Source organism: Pygocentrus nattereri, chromosome 29 (assembly GCF_015220715.1).
Source record: "Pygocentrus nattereri isolate fPygNat1 chromosome 29, fPygNat1.pri, whole genome shotgun sequence".
NCBI lineage: Eukaryota > Metazoa > Chordata > Actinopteri > Characiformes > Serrasalmidae > Pygocentrus > Pygocentrus nattereri.
Window position 1 is genome coordinate 17138544 of NC_051239.1, and position 17189 is coordinate 17155732.

Below are 17189 nucleotides of genomic sequence, written 5' to 3' on the forward strand. Positions count from 1 at the left end.
TCTCTATGTTTCTCTGTTTCTCTCTCTCTCTCTCTCTCTCTCTCTCCCTCTCTCTCTCTCTGTTTTTCTCTCTCTCTCTCTTTCTCTCTCCCTCTCTCTCCCTCTCTCTCTCTCTGTTTCTCTCTCTATTTTTCTCTCTCCCTCTTACCCTCTCTCTCTCTCTCTGTGTGTTTCTGTCCCTCTCTCTCTGTCTTTCTCTCTTTCTCTCTCCCTCTCTGTCTGTCTCTCTCTCTCTCTCTGTGTTTCTCTCCCTCACTCTCTCTCTCTCTCTCTCTCTCTCTCTCTCTGTGTATCTCTCTATCTCTCTGTCTCTCCCCCACTCTCACTCACTCTCTCTCTCTCTCTCTCTCTCTCTCTCTCTCTCTCTCTCTCTGGTGTGTGGTCTATGAGTAAAGAGGAGGAGTTCAGGTCCTTGTTCAGTCAGTCATTACTGGGGCAGCATGGAGCTCAGTCTGCTCTCCCTGATGCTCTGTGAGTAAAGATTCTCTTCATAAGATATCTTTGTCTTTTTAAGATGTGTATATAGTGACTCTTCTGCTTTTCAGTTTTTGGAGGATAGTGTATTGTGTGTAATATTTTTATTTGAGTAGCCCAAGGATCTCCATTAGAATTCTTATTCAGGATGAATGCCATGGAGTCCATATGAGTATCTTATCCAGTATACAGGGGTGTCACTGGAGATTTATGGATGGGGGGGCTAAGCCTTTGCTAGTGAGTTTGGGGGCTCCCCCAGGAGGATGTTTCAGTGTGTAGTGTATACACTGCACCTCATGGTACCATGTGAGGCTGATGCTTTGTGTTCTACTGCATGTGAACTCAGTGACCTGTAAATGTCTGTTCATCATGAACTTTCAGAGCAGCAACAGCAGAAAACTGATCAGAAATGGCCATTTGGTTAGGTGGGCATGCACTAACCTTTATCAGACCTGCTTCATCAGATCTTTCAGTGTCCTTCAGCTTCTTTCTCTCCCTCTCCCAGCCTGTGTTTAGTTACATGCTGTTTTTATTAACCTTAAATTTACAAGAACACAAGGATCAATGAGTCTGATTGGTCTTCTATTGAGCTGCTGCCTCTCGACTCCTCAAGACCAGTATTACCTGTTATAGGAAGCACAATACAGAGCTAATAATGGTGTGATATCGAATTGAGGTGGACTAAGAAATCTAAGTAATTAGAAACTGAACTTTTTATCTGTCATTATTGAATATCAACAAAAACTTCAAAGAGAGTAAACAGTCCTTTATCTACATCAGGGGTCTCACAGTAGCAGCTCTTGGGTCTGTCATTAGCCTGATTCATTCATCACACAGTAGCAGATACAGTGCATCAGAATTAAGCAATGAAAAAATTAAACAAATCTAAAATGTTTATCACATGTTATATGTATTTATTATACTACAATAATGTGTTTATTATACTACAATACTACTAGTAATAGTACTACTACTACTACTACTGCTAATAATAATAGTAATTTATTATTATTATTATTATTGTTATTATTAGTATTGCTAGCAGTCATAGCATTAGTGGTTGGCGTAAGTTTATTTCAGACTTTTGTTCTTCATGTTTAAATAAAATCTATCCGTTGGCAGTTGAGAATGTAATTGACCCTTTCTGTGCCGGCTTAACTGGACAGATCAAAAATGTTTTATTTAATAATAAAAATGGATTTATGTTGTTTGGTTTATATCCTATTGATTTTAGGTGGTGATTTTGAATACATTTTTGAGAAGACACAAAAAATAACCTCATCATCAGTTATCACTGAATAATAATTTCATTATCAAATGAAAACAGTAACAACAACATTCCGACCTGATCTGGGAATTTTGTAACCAATGAGCATCAGCAAACAAATAAGACACAGTTAATCCATCATGGAAAGTTCAATTAGATCCTCAACCAGCAGCAAACAGATGTTATTTAAAACGGTCTGTTTTATTCTGTTTAAAGGTTCTGTTAATATTCAGTAATGACAGAAAAAAACATTTCCAGTTACATCAGATGGAGGCTCTGCACTCGGCTGGTCTTAAGAATAGAGTCCACCTTACGCCGAGACAAGAGTTCAAACTTACGGTGTCAAGAGGTTCTAGAACATTGCAGTGTAATTTAACCAGAGTGCCTTGAAACTTATATCATGTTAACCTAAATAATGACCTAGAACGTTGGAGTTCAAATTGGGCATATTTTTCAAGAAGATTCAAATTTCTCAGTTTTAATGTTTGAAATGTGGTCTTGTACTATTTCTGATTAAATACAGGGTTTAAGTGATTTGTACATCATTGCTTTCTGTTGTTATTTACATTTTGCACAATGTCTAAACTTTTTTGGAATCAGGGTTTATTATCGTCCAAACTATGTTCACTGTAGTCATTCATCCAAGAGGTGATGTGCTTCTTTGGGAGCAGGATGATGTTTGTGGCTTTAAAGTAGGCAGGAATGTTGCACTGTACCAGGGAAAAAGGTGTCAGCTGGAATGGAAACATGGAATACTATTTGGGCCTACTGCCTTCCAAGTTGAGACCCTCATCTGTGCTCTCCTCACCTTATCTACAGCTAGTGTGCTGGCTCTGTGGAGTGGGGCAGGGCATGGTGGTTAGCCGAGCCCAAGCAGTGATAGAACAGGAGTAGAAAGTCTTCAGGTCAGCAGGGAGGGAGGTTTCTGTGGTCACTGACTTACTGACTTTGTTCTTAAAGTGATTTCTTGGATTCTGTGCCATAAGTCTTGGGAATCTGAGCTGCCATCAAAGAAGACTACAATTTGTGTGTTGTACTTGTGTTTTGTAGCGCTGACACCAGTCTTTAGGTGGTGTCTGACAGCTTTAAGTTCTTCACTGTTCTTCACTGTCTCTGCAGACTGCAGAGTCTGTATCACTACATAAGAAACTGTGTTATATTTTGCCCAGCGTTAAGTTGAGCATCATTCATGCCCAGTTTAAGGTAAAAAATTAGAATGTGTGTGTGTGTGTGTGTGTGTGTGTCTTTGCATGTGTGTGTGTGTGTGTGTGTGTGTGTGTGTGTGCGTCTGTGTGTCTTTGCGTGCATGTGTGTGTGTGTGTGTCTTTGCGTGCGTGTACATGTGTGTGTCTTTGCGTGTGTGTGTGCGTGTGTGTGTCTTTGCGTGTGTAGGTGTGTGTGTGTGTGTGTGTGTGTGTGTGTGTGTGTGTGTGTGTGTGCGGGCGTGCGTGTGTGTGTGTGTGTGTGTGTGTGTGTAATAGGAGTTTATACTTCACCATAATGCAGCATGTTCACTGTTTCTCTCCTACTTTAGTGCTGGTTGTGCTCATCCACTGTGGACAAACTCAAGGTGAATCATTACATGAAGATCTACTGGATTAGTTCATTAGCTCTCATGTACACCTGCATGCACTTCTTATTCTTCACATTTAATACACAAGTAATATAACAACTAGCTATGAGAACACTGAGGTCTTGATATTGGTACTTTTTTTAGCTTTTTTATTCATGTAGCTTCAGTTATGATGTAGAAGCAGCTCTGTGATGTTTCTACTTTGTGGAAATGCTTCCTAGATTTACTGCACCCACCAGACACTACGGCAGGTTAACATAAGCTATATAAAATCAGCTTAGACTCATTCAAACTAAAACCTGACACATCAAAAGTTACTATGAATGAGTAAAAGCGGTTTATGAAAGACTGAAAGGAAACAAACTAATGAGAAAGGTACATAAAGCAGTAGTGAAGTTGTGAAAACAGCCCTTCTGTTCTGCACATATCTGACAGTGTGGTTTACTCAGTGTGTGAAGTAGATCACATATCTTCAGTATGAACCTCACTAAATCTCAATCCTGGTTAGGGCCCTGTAGACAAACATAGACAAATAGCAAAAGAACGAGTGATAAGAGAAACGTTTACATTCAGAACAAAGGCAATTTCTAATTGAAGCTAATGTTGTCAATGCATAATAGATCAAAGACATAAAAGGATTCAGTCTGACTGAACAGAAACATTCATTCACAGAACATTCATAGAACCTGGAAACATTAAACTCATTAGTCTCAAATCATGTGATTAGGATGATAAACTACTTCTTATATTATAAAGACTAAAGCAGCTCTGCTGACTTCATCATTTCACATCAACAGAAAAGCCCAAACTGAGGGTGGAGCCTCAGAGCCCAGACACAGTTACTCTGAGCTGTGAGCTGCCACAGTCTACTGGATGGACGATTATATGGGAGAAAAACTCTGATGTTTTACAACAGTATCTGACCACGATCACTGAAACACTGCCTAAAGAAGGTGGAGCAGAGTTCAGATGTGCAGCACACAGGGGACACAGTTATACACCATTCAGTGATCTTGTCAAGATTACAGTAGTAGGTATGTCCTGTTTTCTTTTTTCCTTGTAGACAAATGACATGATTTTAAAATGTAGTTAGTATAGCAGAGAATCACAGACGACCCCGTCCCCCACAAACTCTGAGATATACTCTTGTCCAACAGTCTTGTCCCAGTAGGCCATGCCTGGTAAACCCCCACGGGGAGGCATCCAGGCGGCATCCTGATCAGGTGCCTGCACCACCACAACTGACTCCTCTCAGTTTGGAGGAGTAACGGCTCTACTCTAAACTCCTCCCGGATGACTGAGCTTCTGACCCTATCAAGCAGAGTGTAGCCCACCACCCTGCAAAGAAAGCTAATGTCTGCCGTTTGTATTTGTGATCTCATTCTTTCGGTCATTACCCACAGCTCATAGGTGAGGGTTGGGATGTAGGCTGACTGGTAAACAGAGAGCTTTGCATTTTGGCTCACCTCCCTCTTCACCACTGCAGTCCAGTACAGTGACCGCTTTACTGCTGCCACCTGTCCCAGCCTGTGGTTGATCTCAGAATTTCTCTTCCCATCACTGACGTATAAAACCCAGAGATACTTCAACTGCACCATCTGGGGTGCTTAGACCATGGACTTGGATTTGGAGGTGCTGATCCACAGACCAACCTGTTTCCTGAGGTGGTTTGACAGGCAACAGCAAGCTTTTGGTCGCAGCGATGCCTGGCGGCTTCCATGATGATAGATTTGAAGAGGTTCAGTTCAGACTCCCTGTCTCCTACCTCTTCTGGAACACGAGAAAAGCTCTCCCAGATCTTTCCGAATAGGAGCCTCTGCCAGTCATTCACAGCACACCCTCTCTATTTGCTTGGGCCTATGTGGTCTTCCCTGCCATCTGACCTGACTCACCACCAGATGGTAATGGTTGACAGCTCAGCACCTCTCTTCACCTGAGCATCCAGAACATTGGTCCCAAGTCAGATGAAATAACAAAGACAATCACTGACCTTTGAGTCAAGGAGCTCTGGTATAACGTACACTTATGAACATCCTTGAGTTTGAACTTGGTGTTCGTTATAAACAATCCATGCCTAGCATATCCCTAGAATATCCCTAGATCACACAAGCTTCTCTGCCATGGCAAGACCCCTGATCCAGGAAGGGTGGTCCCACCATATTTAATGTTATTTTAAAATAATTTCATGAATCTTCAGAGTATATATGGACCATTCTACCAAAGTAGAAAATATATTTAAACCTTATGTATTTACATTGATTGTTATGATCTATTTAAATTAAATATGTAAAATCTATATTTTTCATTTAAAAGATACTTTGATTTATTTTAAAATGAAATCAAGTTGAAAATGGTTTGCCGTGTTTTCAGGTCACTACAGAAACACAGTTTTAGTCCAGAGGTGCAGATTTAATTTAGGCACACTCTTACGTTTTAGAGCAGGATGTGAGGCTGCATCTCTGTCCCTCATGGCCACATAGAGAGAGCAGAAAATGTGTCCCAATGCCTGAAATCAGTGTGTAACATTAAGAACTGTCATTACTGAAACACACATTTTCTTCAAATGAGTTTTTAATTACCTTTGTGGTTGACTCAGAAGATATGTTTGATAGTCATGTACTGGCTAGCATTTCTGACTGATGCTTAGAATTGGTTAAAATTGTCACTACAGCAAAGATTTGGTACAATTTCAGTAATGATAATAATAATAATCAATTTTATTTGTTACACACTTTACATTTTAAGCAAATCTACAATACTGTCATAAACATTTTGTCACTGATAAAACAGCCTGAAATTCTTTGTTCTGATAAAGAAAATATAATTAAAGTATAATTTCACTTAAAGCAAAAGAATTTTAGTCTAAAGTCCAAATTGGATTTTCAGCACTGAATGAGTTCAGTAGAATGACGCTTAAACATTTGTTGACTTTGAACAGAGAAACCAAAAGCTACAGTGAACGTCCAGCCAGCTGGTCATGTGTTCATCAGAGAGAGAGTCACTCTGACATGTGGAATAGAAAGTGGAGATGACTGGAATTATGAATGGTATAAGAATAATAATCTTCTCAGAGATGCTCAAAGGAAGAAATATGAAATCTCTAATGTTGATCAGACTCATGCAGGTGATTATACCTGTAAGGGAACACAGTCAACAGGCCGAATCTACACACACACCAGTGCAGCTGTTACACTGACTGTATCAGGTGAGTGTGGCGTCTTTCTCACTGTATTTCTATCATTAAGAGTTTAAAGTGTAGACGTGCTTTGCAACTATAAAAACATCATCCTGAACTAAACTTGTCAGCAATTTTCTCTTTATTATATAAAGTTTCTCAGAAGCCTTAATGAGTTCATGTACAGTGCTGAGCCAAAGTCAGAGACCACCCTTCATTATTTAGTCTCCAGTCAAAACCATAAAACAGAAATAAAGCAGTTCTACAAGTTGGTCATTTTTCTGCACTGTAAAAAACAGAAACGTCCACACATTCCTGAGTTTTCTAGCTTTTCACTTGACAGTTACAGATCATTTAGAAAATCATGATAAAAGATCTTCTCATGGTCTGCACTAATTAACCAACTGCAAAAGTCTCATCTCCCTTTGTTATTGTTTCTATGTCCATCAAACTTTCAGCTCAGGCTGCTTTGTAGCAGACTAGAAATTTCAGTAGTTCAGTATTTTTACAGGAGGTCTTTCAGGGGTCTTTAAAGAAGCAGTACAAAGAATGGCCTGTTAGTGTGCTTTAATATTTATCTTTACACACAATATTTTAATGATGAATGTGAGCACTGAACAGTCCTGTTTAATTAATAACTGTCAGCAGCCGAGTTATCACAATCTGTCCAGTTAGTTAACTGACCTTCATATTGCTTTATAACGTCTTTCTCCTCAAACGTCATATTAAAGTGATTTTTAGCAAATACAGTAATCTAGATCAGGTTCAGCATAATTCTGTCTGTTAATGGTTTTAACACTGAGCTGTGAGTGAATCTCCCACAGTGTTTAAGCCAAAACCTTTCCAGCTTCACTGAAATTGAACAAAACTCTTAAACATACCGTATTTTCCAACATACCAGGTTACATTATGTAAGCCTAGCCTTAAAAACTAGGAATATCGGAAATCATACCAGTATCAGCAGGTATTCACTTAAAAAATCCTATATAGGCAATGGAACAGGATTGGACAGATATTTCAAAACAATATTGTTTGTTGTGGTTGGTTAGTGTAGTGGGTAACTCCTCTGCCTTCTACACTGTAGACTGGGGTTCAATCCCCGACCAGGGTAAGCACCCTACACTATACCAATAAGGGTCCTTGGGCAAGACTCCTAACACCACCTTGGCCTACCTGTGTACAATGATCAAATTGTAAGTCGCTCTGGATAAGAGCGTCAGATAAATGTAATGTAATGTAAGCTTCATGAATGATATAAAAACGACACCAACATCCAGATCATTAGGACACGTTTGTCAGGCATCATCTGTTCCTCAGTTACACTTTTCCATAATTTCTTGGCCTAATAACACTTTTCTTTTGATCTTCACACTGTTTCCTCTCTAATGATGACTGAAACAGAGGTGTGAAGGTACCATGTGTGGATGACCTTAATAAATTACATTTTCCAAATTATGATGATAAATTTGTTGCATTAGAAACATTTCAGTCTTGATGGAGATGTTTATTCTCATGTGTCTCATCATGAGTAACTCAACTATCTGTTTTACCTTAAACATTAAACCAACGTGAAAGTTCCATCTCTAAATAACATGAAGCTGAAAGTCTAAATTCTATCAGCTGAACTTTGTTCTTCATCAACAGTAAAAGTCAAACCTACAATCACCTCAAACCCTGAAGGAGCTGCACTGACAGGAAACACAGTGACTCTGTACTGTAAACTCCATCAGTCTGCTGGATGGACGTTTTACTGGTCCAAACACACACAGAGCTCTGAGAAGGAGACCATCACCAACGTCTACACCATCAGCTCAGTTAGTCTCTCTGATGGAGGTCAGTACTGGTGCAGAGCTGGCAGAGGAAACCCAGTCTACTACACACACTACAGTGATGCACTCTGGGTAAACGTTACTGGTGAGTAAGAGATTTTCACTCAGTGATATTTTATAGTGCTGAGGGTTCTTTGCTTCAGATCTGTACAAATGTTTCTAGACATCCTTCCTTAATGTCTGAAAGTGTATAAGAGTCAAAAAGCTGTTACTGAGAAAAGCACATGAACAAAAAAGAAGAAAGTTTGCAGTTTTTGTGGAGGATCAGTGCAGATTTGCATTGGTGGATTAAAGGCTTCATAAAAACAAGAAGTTCAAACAAATTTAATTCATCATGCAACCCCCTCAGCAGGAGCTTCACTAGACGTTTATGAATGGGAAGGGCTAAGCCTGGTGTGGGGAGGCATGGTCCCCCAGGTCATGAAAAATGTCTGTTCATGATGAACTTTAATAGGAGGAACAGCCAGGAACTGTATGATAACTGGTTATTTGGTCAAAGTTTCACACAGTAGATTTGCCTCTTTGTAATTTATATTAAGCACAAAGTTATTATGACTAAAATACTTTAACCACTTAAAACAGATCAAACTTAATAAAGAAGTAAAGCATGATCTCTGATCTTTGCACAGTACTGTCTATTAAATGATGAGCAAAATTCATCTTTTAATCTCAAAACTTCGGCTCTCATTTTAATAACAGTGTTGAACTGTGATTTACTTACAGACAGCACTAAAGCTGTGGTGTCCATAAAGCCTGATAAGCAGGTGTTTAAAGGAGAGACGGTCACTCTGAGATGTGACATACAGGCAGGAGGAGACACTGAGTGGACTTACAGCTGGTATAAAGATGACCATCTGTCCTCAAACAGAAGAACACAGGAGTTCACAGTCAGCTCTGTTACAGAGTCTAACGGTGGTAAATACACCTGCAGAGGACACAGAACACATGACTTTCAGAGCTCAGAGGATCAGTGATGCTGTTACCCTGACTGTGTCTGGTGAGTCTGTGAGTTTGTTTTAATATTCTCATTAATTCTACTGTATGTAATGATCTCATCACTGTGTAGAAACTTGATTTAGTCTATGATATTCTCCATGTTCTCTCTGTCAGATGTAGCTCAGGCAGTATTGAGTGTGTCTGCACAGAGCTGGCTGACTGAAGGAGAGTCAGTGACTCTAAGCTGTGAGGTTACAGGCTCCTCTACAGGCTGGACATTCAGCTGGTACAGAGCTGCTCTCTACAGACAAGGCTTAGAGCAAATAAGAGACGTTCATGACAAAGTTCTGTATCATGTAGAGCTCCTGTCAGACAGCAGAAGAGAAGTGGAGGCTCCTACACTCTCAGTCCTGCTGCTCTAAATCTCACAGGAGTTTATGTGTGTAGAGCAGAGAGAGGAGACCAGCCTATCAGACACAGTACAGCACTGCGCAGACACTGTGGATCACTGGTGAGGAAATATAGAAGTGAATTTTATATATATACTTACACTTAAGAACATATCCAGCATCATGCTCCATGTGTATCTTGTGTGCATGTTCAGGTTCATCTCCTCCAGCCTCTCTGATCATCAGTCCCAGCAGAACTCAACACTTTAGTGCTGGCTCTCTCTCACTGAGCTGTGAGGGACAGAGTGACTCTACTGGATGGAGAGTGAGGCGATACACACACAGTGGGGAGTGTCAGATTGTTCATCAGTTACAGGATCTACATGCAGCATCAGCTCCCTCCACACATCCCTCACTGGAGTTTACTGGTGTCAGTCTGAGTCTGGAGGAGGAAGTGATCCTCTCAACATCACAGTGCACAGTCAGTCTCTGTTACTCTTACCAATAACAGGGGTTCAATAAAGAGGGCTACTGTATTTCTAAAGCTATTTAATGCTGAATTAATTACTTAAATTTAAATACTTTTCTTACTAGAAACTTCAGTGTAGCATTCGTTTTAATGCTTGTCAAATGCCTTTATTATGTCTTAACAAGCCAGTAGCTGGTTGCTGGCTGCTCATTACTAATTTATTGAGCAATAACTAAAATTAATTAGGATTTTAATTTGTGAGTTATACATCATTAAGTATCACTGGTTATCCACTAGCTTAGCTTTAGCTTTCCAGACTGAAAACATCTTTTTACTCAAGAACACAAACTCACAGAGCAAACTAATCAAAGTGTTATTTGACTTGTAACTTTGTTTAAGCAATTTTCAGTCTAAGAAATTCCAAAAATTGTTATGTGCACAATCAATACAGAGTAATGGGTCAATTTGAAATGCACTTATTAATGAACTCCATAATAAAATACCTAATTGGTGATGTTGCATCAGTTTTCACTGCTTCTTTAAAAACTCTTTTAGCCTAAGAAGTTGTTACTTCACTCTGTATCACTTTCTCTCTCCTACAGATGGTGATGTGATCTGGACATTCCTGTCCATCCTGTGTCTGAGGGAGATTCTCTGACTCTCCGCTGTTTATTTCGCTCCACAAAGCCCTCAAACCTCACAGCTGATTTCTATAAAGATGGATCACTGCTCCAGACCCAGACGACAGGAGAGATGATCATCCGTACTGTCTCAAAGTCAGATGAAGGTCTCTACCACTGTAAACACCCAGAGAGAGGAGAGTCACCACAGAGCTGGCTCTCAGTCAGAGGTCTGCTGCTTTAACAGAAAATATCTAATCATTATAATTTAGATTTTAATAAGAATGCCCTCAGCAGCCATTTCTATTCTACATTACAGTGATTATACTGTGTGTGTGTATCATGTTTGTCAGTTCAGGAGCTCCAGTCTCAGCGCTCAGTCTGCTCAGTAGTTTAATGGCAGTGTCTCCATATTTGCTGGTGACCATCGTGCTGGGGGTCAAATGCTACAGAGCTCGAGGTAAAAACTCAGTCTTTTTGTGTTTCTTCAAAGTGTTAGTAGTGTTTGTTTTTTTGCTACTATATAAAATCTGATAAAAGACTAATGTGGATTGTTCATCATTACGTTTTTCACAGCTAAACCTGATGAGCAGAGCAGAACATAAGCAATGATGGAAGCTGAAACATCTTGAGTGCTGAATGCCAGGTTTGTATATTAGAGTTACACTGATTAGAGACTAATAAGAAAAGACTAAGAAGTGCTTTACATAGACATCATTTCCTAAATACTTCAGGGCAACTGAAATGCTAACTTCTGCTCATCCTTCTTAGTTAATGTTCATTACATTCATCAAATAAAATGCTGCCGTGATGGTGCTGAATAATGAGGAGAGTTGAATGTGTGACTGTTTGTGTGGAGGATTAATGTTCTAAAGGCTAAAACTTTAAGAAATGGAAACTGAAACTGCAGAGCTGAGACCTCACAGCAGGGGGCGCTGTCACAGTATTATTCTTTTACAGTTTATCACACTTCAGTTGTTATTAGTTATTTACTGTGTTGTTTACATCGATAGCAGTGTGAAAAAACTTCACTAACAGAGATGAGACTCTCTCATTGTTGATATAATCCATAAATTAAAACAAGATTTGCTTCTACAGGAACTCCTGGTTTGGGTTTTAAGGAGTGAAGACAGAAAAGGACCTGAATACATTTAGACTGTCAGAATTATTTTTAGAAGAAGAAAAAATCTCTCATGCATTAAAATGTAAATCCTCTGTCTCTTTTTATGGTCCTTCATCCCTGCAAAATGTTATGCTTTTACTCTACAATATAAAAGACTTGTCCATTTTCCATTTAAACTAAGTGTTTATATAAATATTAAACATATTTTAAAAGTATCAAAATAAAATAAAGCAGGAAAATATTGTAATTATTTTAATACTGTGTGATGGATTTTAATTATTTTTTATTTTCTTTGGTTTTGTTTTGGTATTATTATATATTTTCCATTGTCATGGGTTTTATGCTGAATGCGTTCTAATCTGCTTTTTCAGTTTTATCTTCTGGTCTTTTATCTTTTCCTCATATTCATGATCTAATGGTGACACAGTGCTATGTGGTCATATGTTTTAATGTTCTCCTTCTTGTGTTGAACCTCATTCATTTATTGTAAACTAACTGTGGTTCTTTTTTAATGCAGTTAAATTACAATTATAATAAAGTGTTCATGAAAGAAAACACTGCTTTGATGTTTTATCTGGCTGAATTGATTCATCAGTGAAACCTTCTAGGCCTTCAGAGGAGTCCTAATGAATTCTGGGAACTGAAAATACTCGTCTGTAATTTTAATGCATTTTTAAAAATTGTTGTATTTAAACTCTGCAATGATAAAACTCTGATTTTAATGTTAAGGTTTGGTCAAAAGATGAAAGTCTTGAAACAGAAAAAGACACTTTGTTCTCCTCTGTGAAAGTTCTGGCTGCACTCCAGCTCACCATCAGCGTTTCACCACTGCTGTGATACAAACCCAATTCCTAAAGAGTTGGGACAGCAAGTAAAATGCAAGTATAAACAAAGCAGTGATTTGTAAACTTCTATAGCATTTCAATGAAATAGCAGAAAGAAGAGATAAAATATTTTCTTAATATAAATACTGCAGTGAATTTTTTGTACAAACCCAATTTTTAAAAAGTTGTGATGCTGTGTAAAATGTAAATAAGTGTAATAGAAACAGTTTGTGATGATTTACAAATCTCATAGACTCGTATTTTACTCACAATAGACCGTAGAGCACATATCAGATGTTGAAGGTGAGACATTTGACAAATTCATGGAAAACAACTCATTTAGAACTTGATGGCAACAAGGCATCTGAAAAAAGTTGATGGTTTGGGGGAGCATTAGTGCACATGGCATGGGTGATGTGCACATCTGTGAAGGCACATTAATGCTGAATGAAATATAGATGTTTTGGCAACATGAGCTTCCATCCAGACAACGTCTCTTTCAGGAAAGGCGTTCTATATTTCAGCAAGACAATGATAAACTACATACTGCATCCATTACTACAGCATGGCTTCACAAAGGAAGAGTCTGGGGCTGAACTGACCTGCCTGCAGTCCAGACTTTTCACCAATAGAAAACATTTGCCAGATCAAGAAAAGAGAAATCTGACAAAGAGGACTGTTGAGCAGCTTCAGTCCCACATCAGACAAGAACAGGACAACATTCCTCTAATAAAACTCCAACAATTGGTGTCCTCACTTCCCATACATTTACAGACTGTTGTCAAAGAAGAGGGGATGCTACACGGTGGTAGACGTGGCCCTGTCCCAACTGTTCTGAGATGCGTTGCAGCCATGAAGTTCTAAATGAGTTAAAGTTTTTCTGAAATGGTAAAATGTCTCACTTTCACCATCTGATATGTGTTCTATGCTCTACTGTGAGTGAAATATGGGTCTATGAGATTTAATCATGCATTCTGTTTTTATTTACACTCATTTACATTTTACACAGCAACTTTTTTGGAAGTGGGGTTGTAAATATATGTTTCCAAATTTGATGCCTGCAGCACATCCCAACGTTGGGCTGCATAATGTAAGACTGGGAAGTTTGTGGAAAGATCAAAATACCTGTTTTGAAATTTTCCACAGCTCAACAGTTAACAGGTGATGCTGTCATGACTGGATATAAAAGGATCTTTATGTAATATATTTATAATATATTATATTAAAAATAATTAAAATAATTTAATTTAAAATTAATTTAAAAATTCTTCCTCCTCCAAGCAATAGTTGAATTCTTCTTCTCCTCATTCACGCAGGGAAGGATATGTAATTATTGATGGACTAAGAGATTTAGTTAGTCTGTAGTTTAACCCTCTCATTCAGGATTCTCTGGAGAAATCTGTGAGGAAAGCTGTGAGCCGGGACACTCGGATTTTACTGTGGATGGAGCCACAGATGGGCTTTAAAACACCGACGTCAGACGCAGATTTTCTGAATGACTTACTAAGACATTCTGTACAGAACTCATGGTTCTAAACAGAGCCATTCCTGCTACTAGAGAACCTTTGAAGAATCTTCTTTTTAAATGTTATCAGAACCAGTTGCCTATTGCGCCCTCATGTGGACAATTTAAACATGATCCTCAGCCTGAATGAAACTGGACATTAAATTACATGAATGTGTTTTTTAAACGGATCAGTCAGTTTTTTATTTGTTAGTTAATCATTTACTGTTAATCTATTAATCTTTCACATCCTTCACTAGTAGAACTGACAGATTTTGGCCTCTTGTAATTGTTCTCTGTCTCCACTTTAACCCCAAATGAAGGAAAACTGCATGTGCAGGGTGTGGAGTTTCATTTCACCTTCGAAATTACTTAAAATACAACAACAACAACAATATTAATAATAATAAAATTACTGTATTATTATTATTATTATTATCATTATTATAAGTGAATAGGCTCCAGCACCCCCCCCTCTGCGACCCTAACGGAGAAGCATCTTAGAAAATGGATGGATGGATGGATGGATGGATGGATGGATGGATGGATGGATGGATGGATGGATATTATAAGTGAATGAACGATAAAGAACTTACAGTTAGTGCTGTTTCTCATTCACTGCTCATATAGCGACGCTCTAACACCTAAATGGCCAATATGGAAGTGAGAGCTGTTTATATGGTACGGTGTGTGACGTCACCGCCGAACCTGACTGAGACATCAGCCAATAAAGCGCAGCCAGTGACTGTTTTCAGTCATTTTAAAGCACTAACTCTCATTTATTAGCTTTAGTTTTTCTGCCATAAACTAAAAACACATAAATGTGAGATTTCAAACAAGAAGTGTGTTTTGTAAAATCTATTCCTCCCACAGAAAAGTAAAGAACGTCAGAGAAAGAAACCTTAAAAAAGTGTTTTAATTCAAACTTCATTCAATATTATGAATGTGTTACTGTAATTAACCTAATTAACAGCCCAGCATAGAAAACAGAAATATTATGCTGTTAATTAATGTTCAATAAAACTGAACAGTGAAAATTCTACACCTGTAGCTCTGCAGAAACCTGGGAATTTGTGTGCAGTGATGAGATTTCTCTTAACATGATTAAACCTTTAGGCTCACACTCTCACTGTAGGTTTCAAACGGTCTTGTTTTTTTTTAGAGAAAAGTGATTTGATATGTTGTACATTAATAATAACGCAGTGTTTTCTCTTATTAAACATGCCATGGTGGTTGTTTTTTTGATGGATGCTGCTGAGCTGATTCATGCGCGTTACAGTAGCACTGCAATTTCAATTATTTTCCACCAGGTTGCACCAAAGCATTATATCAGCAGATAATATATTAGCAAAGATAATCAGCAGATTATCTGTTTGTTTCTATTGGTTGAAACTGAATACAGGCTTCAAAATTCAACATATGGAGCTGATTGCAGTCACAGTCATATAATAAGTGTTATTATAGTGTTACTGTGTTGCATTTCTAAAATATACAGTACCACAAATACTAAAGAGAAAGGTAACGTTACTTTCAATTTTATTCAAACTCCTGACATAACATCCCAGATAGCAGACGGTTCTGGGCCACACTTGGCACTATCACACCACACTTTGGCCAAAAGTACTTTTCGCGTGCAAGTTCATCATTTTGAATGGGAAGCCAGCAACTAGGTTATAACTAGGATAACAACTAGCAACTAGGTTAACTAGAACAGAGCTCATTTACATATTTCAGTTTTAAAGATACTATAAAACGACAGCCTGTTGAATTCTGAGGGTTGAATTCATAAGTGGTCATGTATATAATTATTTTAGACTGTTTTTGATATGTTGGAAGTCATCAGTGGACCTCAAGAAAAAAAATACATGAAAATGGGGACTTTAATACAATTTAGGCAAAATGTTTATTTCAAATGAAACCACCATGTGCTCACCATGAAAACTGGACACAGAAAACTGTGTACCCTGTCTGGGATAGGGTCACCAGGACCTAGCGCTGGAGCCAGGCCTGGGGGTAGTGTTCCCCAGCGATTGCCTGGTGGTCGGGCGGCCCACGTAACCCGGCCAGGCTCAGCCTGAAGAGGCAACATGTGGGGACCATGTGGGCCCATCACCCGCAAGGTCCAGCATGGGGGAGCAGTGCAATACATCACAGGCACGGGAGATTGCAGGGGGGCCCTTGGTGGCCTAGGCCCTTGCAGCAGAAACTGGCTCTGGGCACATGGAATGTAACCTACACTTGGGGGGTAAGGAGCCGGAGCTTGTGCGGGAGGTTGAGAGGCAACCAACTAGATATAGCTGGGCTCACAGTGTCACAGTGTCACCACAGTGTCGGCTCTGGAACCAAACTTCTTGATAGGGGTGGGTCCCTCTCCTACTCATGGGTTGCACAGGGTGAGAGGCGCTGGGCGCGGAGTGGAATACTCACGAGTCCCAGCTAGCGGCCGTGCAGTTGGAGTTTGTCCCGGTGGAAAAGAGGGTTGCCTCAATGCAAATTAAAATCGCAGAGAGGAAAACTCTGACTGTTGTGTGTGCTTAAGCACCAAACAACAGGTCAGAGTATTGGGCCTTCTTGGAGCGAGTGGGCAGGGTTCTCAAAAGGCTCCCACCTACAGACTCCATAGTATTAATGGTGGACTTCAATGCTCATGTTGGCAATGACTGAGAGACCTGGAGAGGCGTGATTGGGATGGCCTGCCCGATCTAAACCCGAATGGTGAATTGTTATTGGACTTCTGTGCCAGTCATGGATTATCCATAATGAACACCAAGTTCAAACGCAAGGATGTTCATTAGTATGCATGGTATCAGAGCTCCTTGGGTCAGAGGTCAATGATCGACTTTGAGGAGCCAGCTGAGGTGGTTCAGGCATCTGATTCGGGTGGCCCCTGGACGCCTCCCGGTGGGGGGTGTACCAGGCACGGCAACCAGGATGAGACCTCGGGGTCGTCCTAGGACCTGCTGGAAGGATTACATCTCCAAGTTGGCCTGGGAGAGGCTTGGGGTC

At 39.4% G+C, this 17189-nt stretch overlaps 1 protein-coding gene and 1 long non-coding RNA gene across 2 annotated transcripts; both read left to right on the forward strand.

Annotated features, from left to right (window-relative positions):
* Nucleotides 1–408: 408 nt before the first annotated feature.
* On the forward strand, nt 409–4224 carry LOC119262833. Its single transcript, XR_005129951.1, has 3 exons — nt 409–471; nt 3276–3311; nt 4112–4224. It is a non-coding gene; the product is annotated as an uncharacterized LOC119262833 (long non-coding RNA).
* Nucleotides 4225–6476: 2252 nt separating this feature from the next.
* LOC119262787 (leukocyte immunoglobulin-like receptor subfamily A member 1) lies at nt 6477–9676 on the forward strand (the record flags this gene model as incomplete). Its single annotated transcript, XM_037536018.1, has 4 exons — nt 6477–6519; nt 8131–8403; nt 9042–9233; nt 9429–9676. Coding segments are annotated over 4 exons (756 nt in total), but the record flags the coding sequence as incomplete, so codon positions are not given.
* Nucleotides 9677–17189: the final 7513 nt, after the last annotated feature.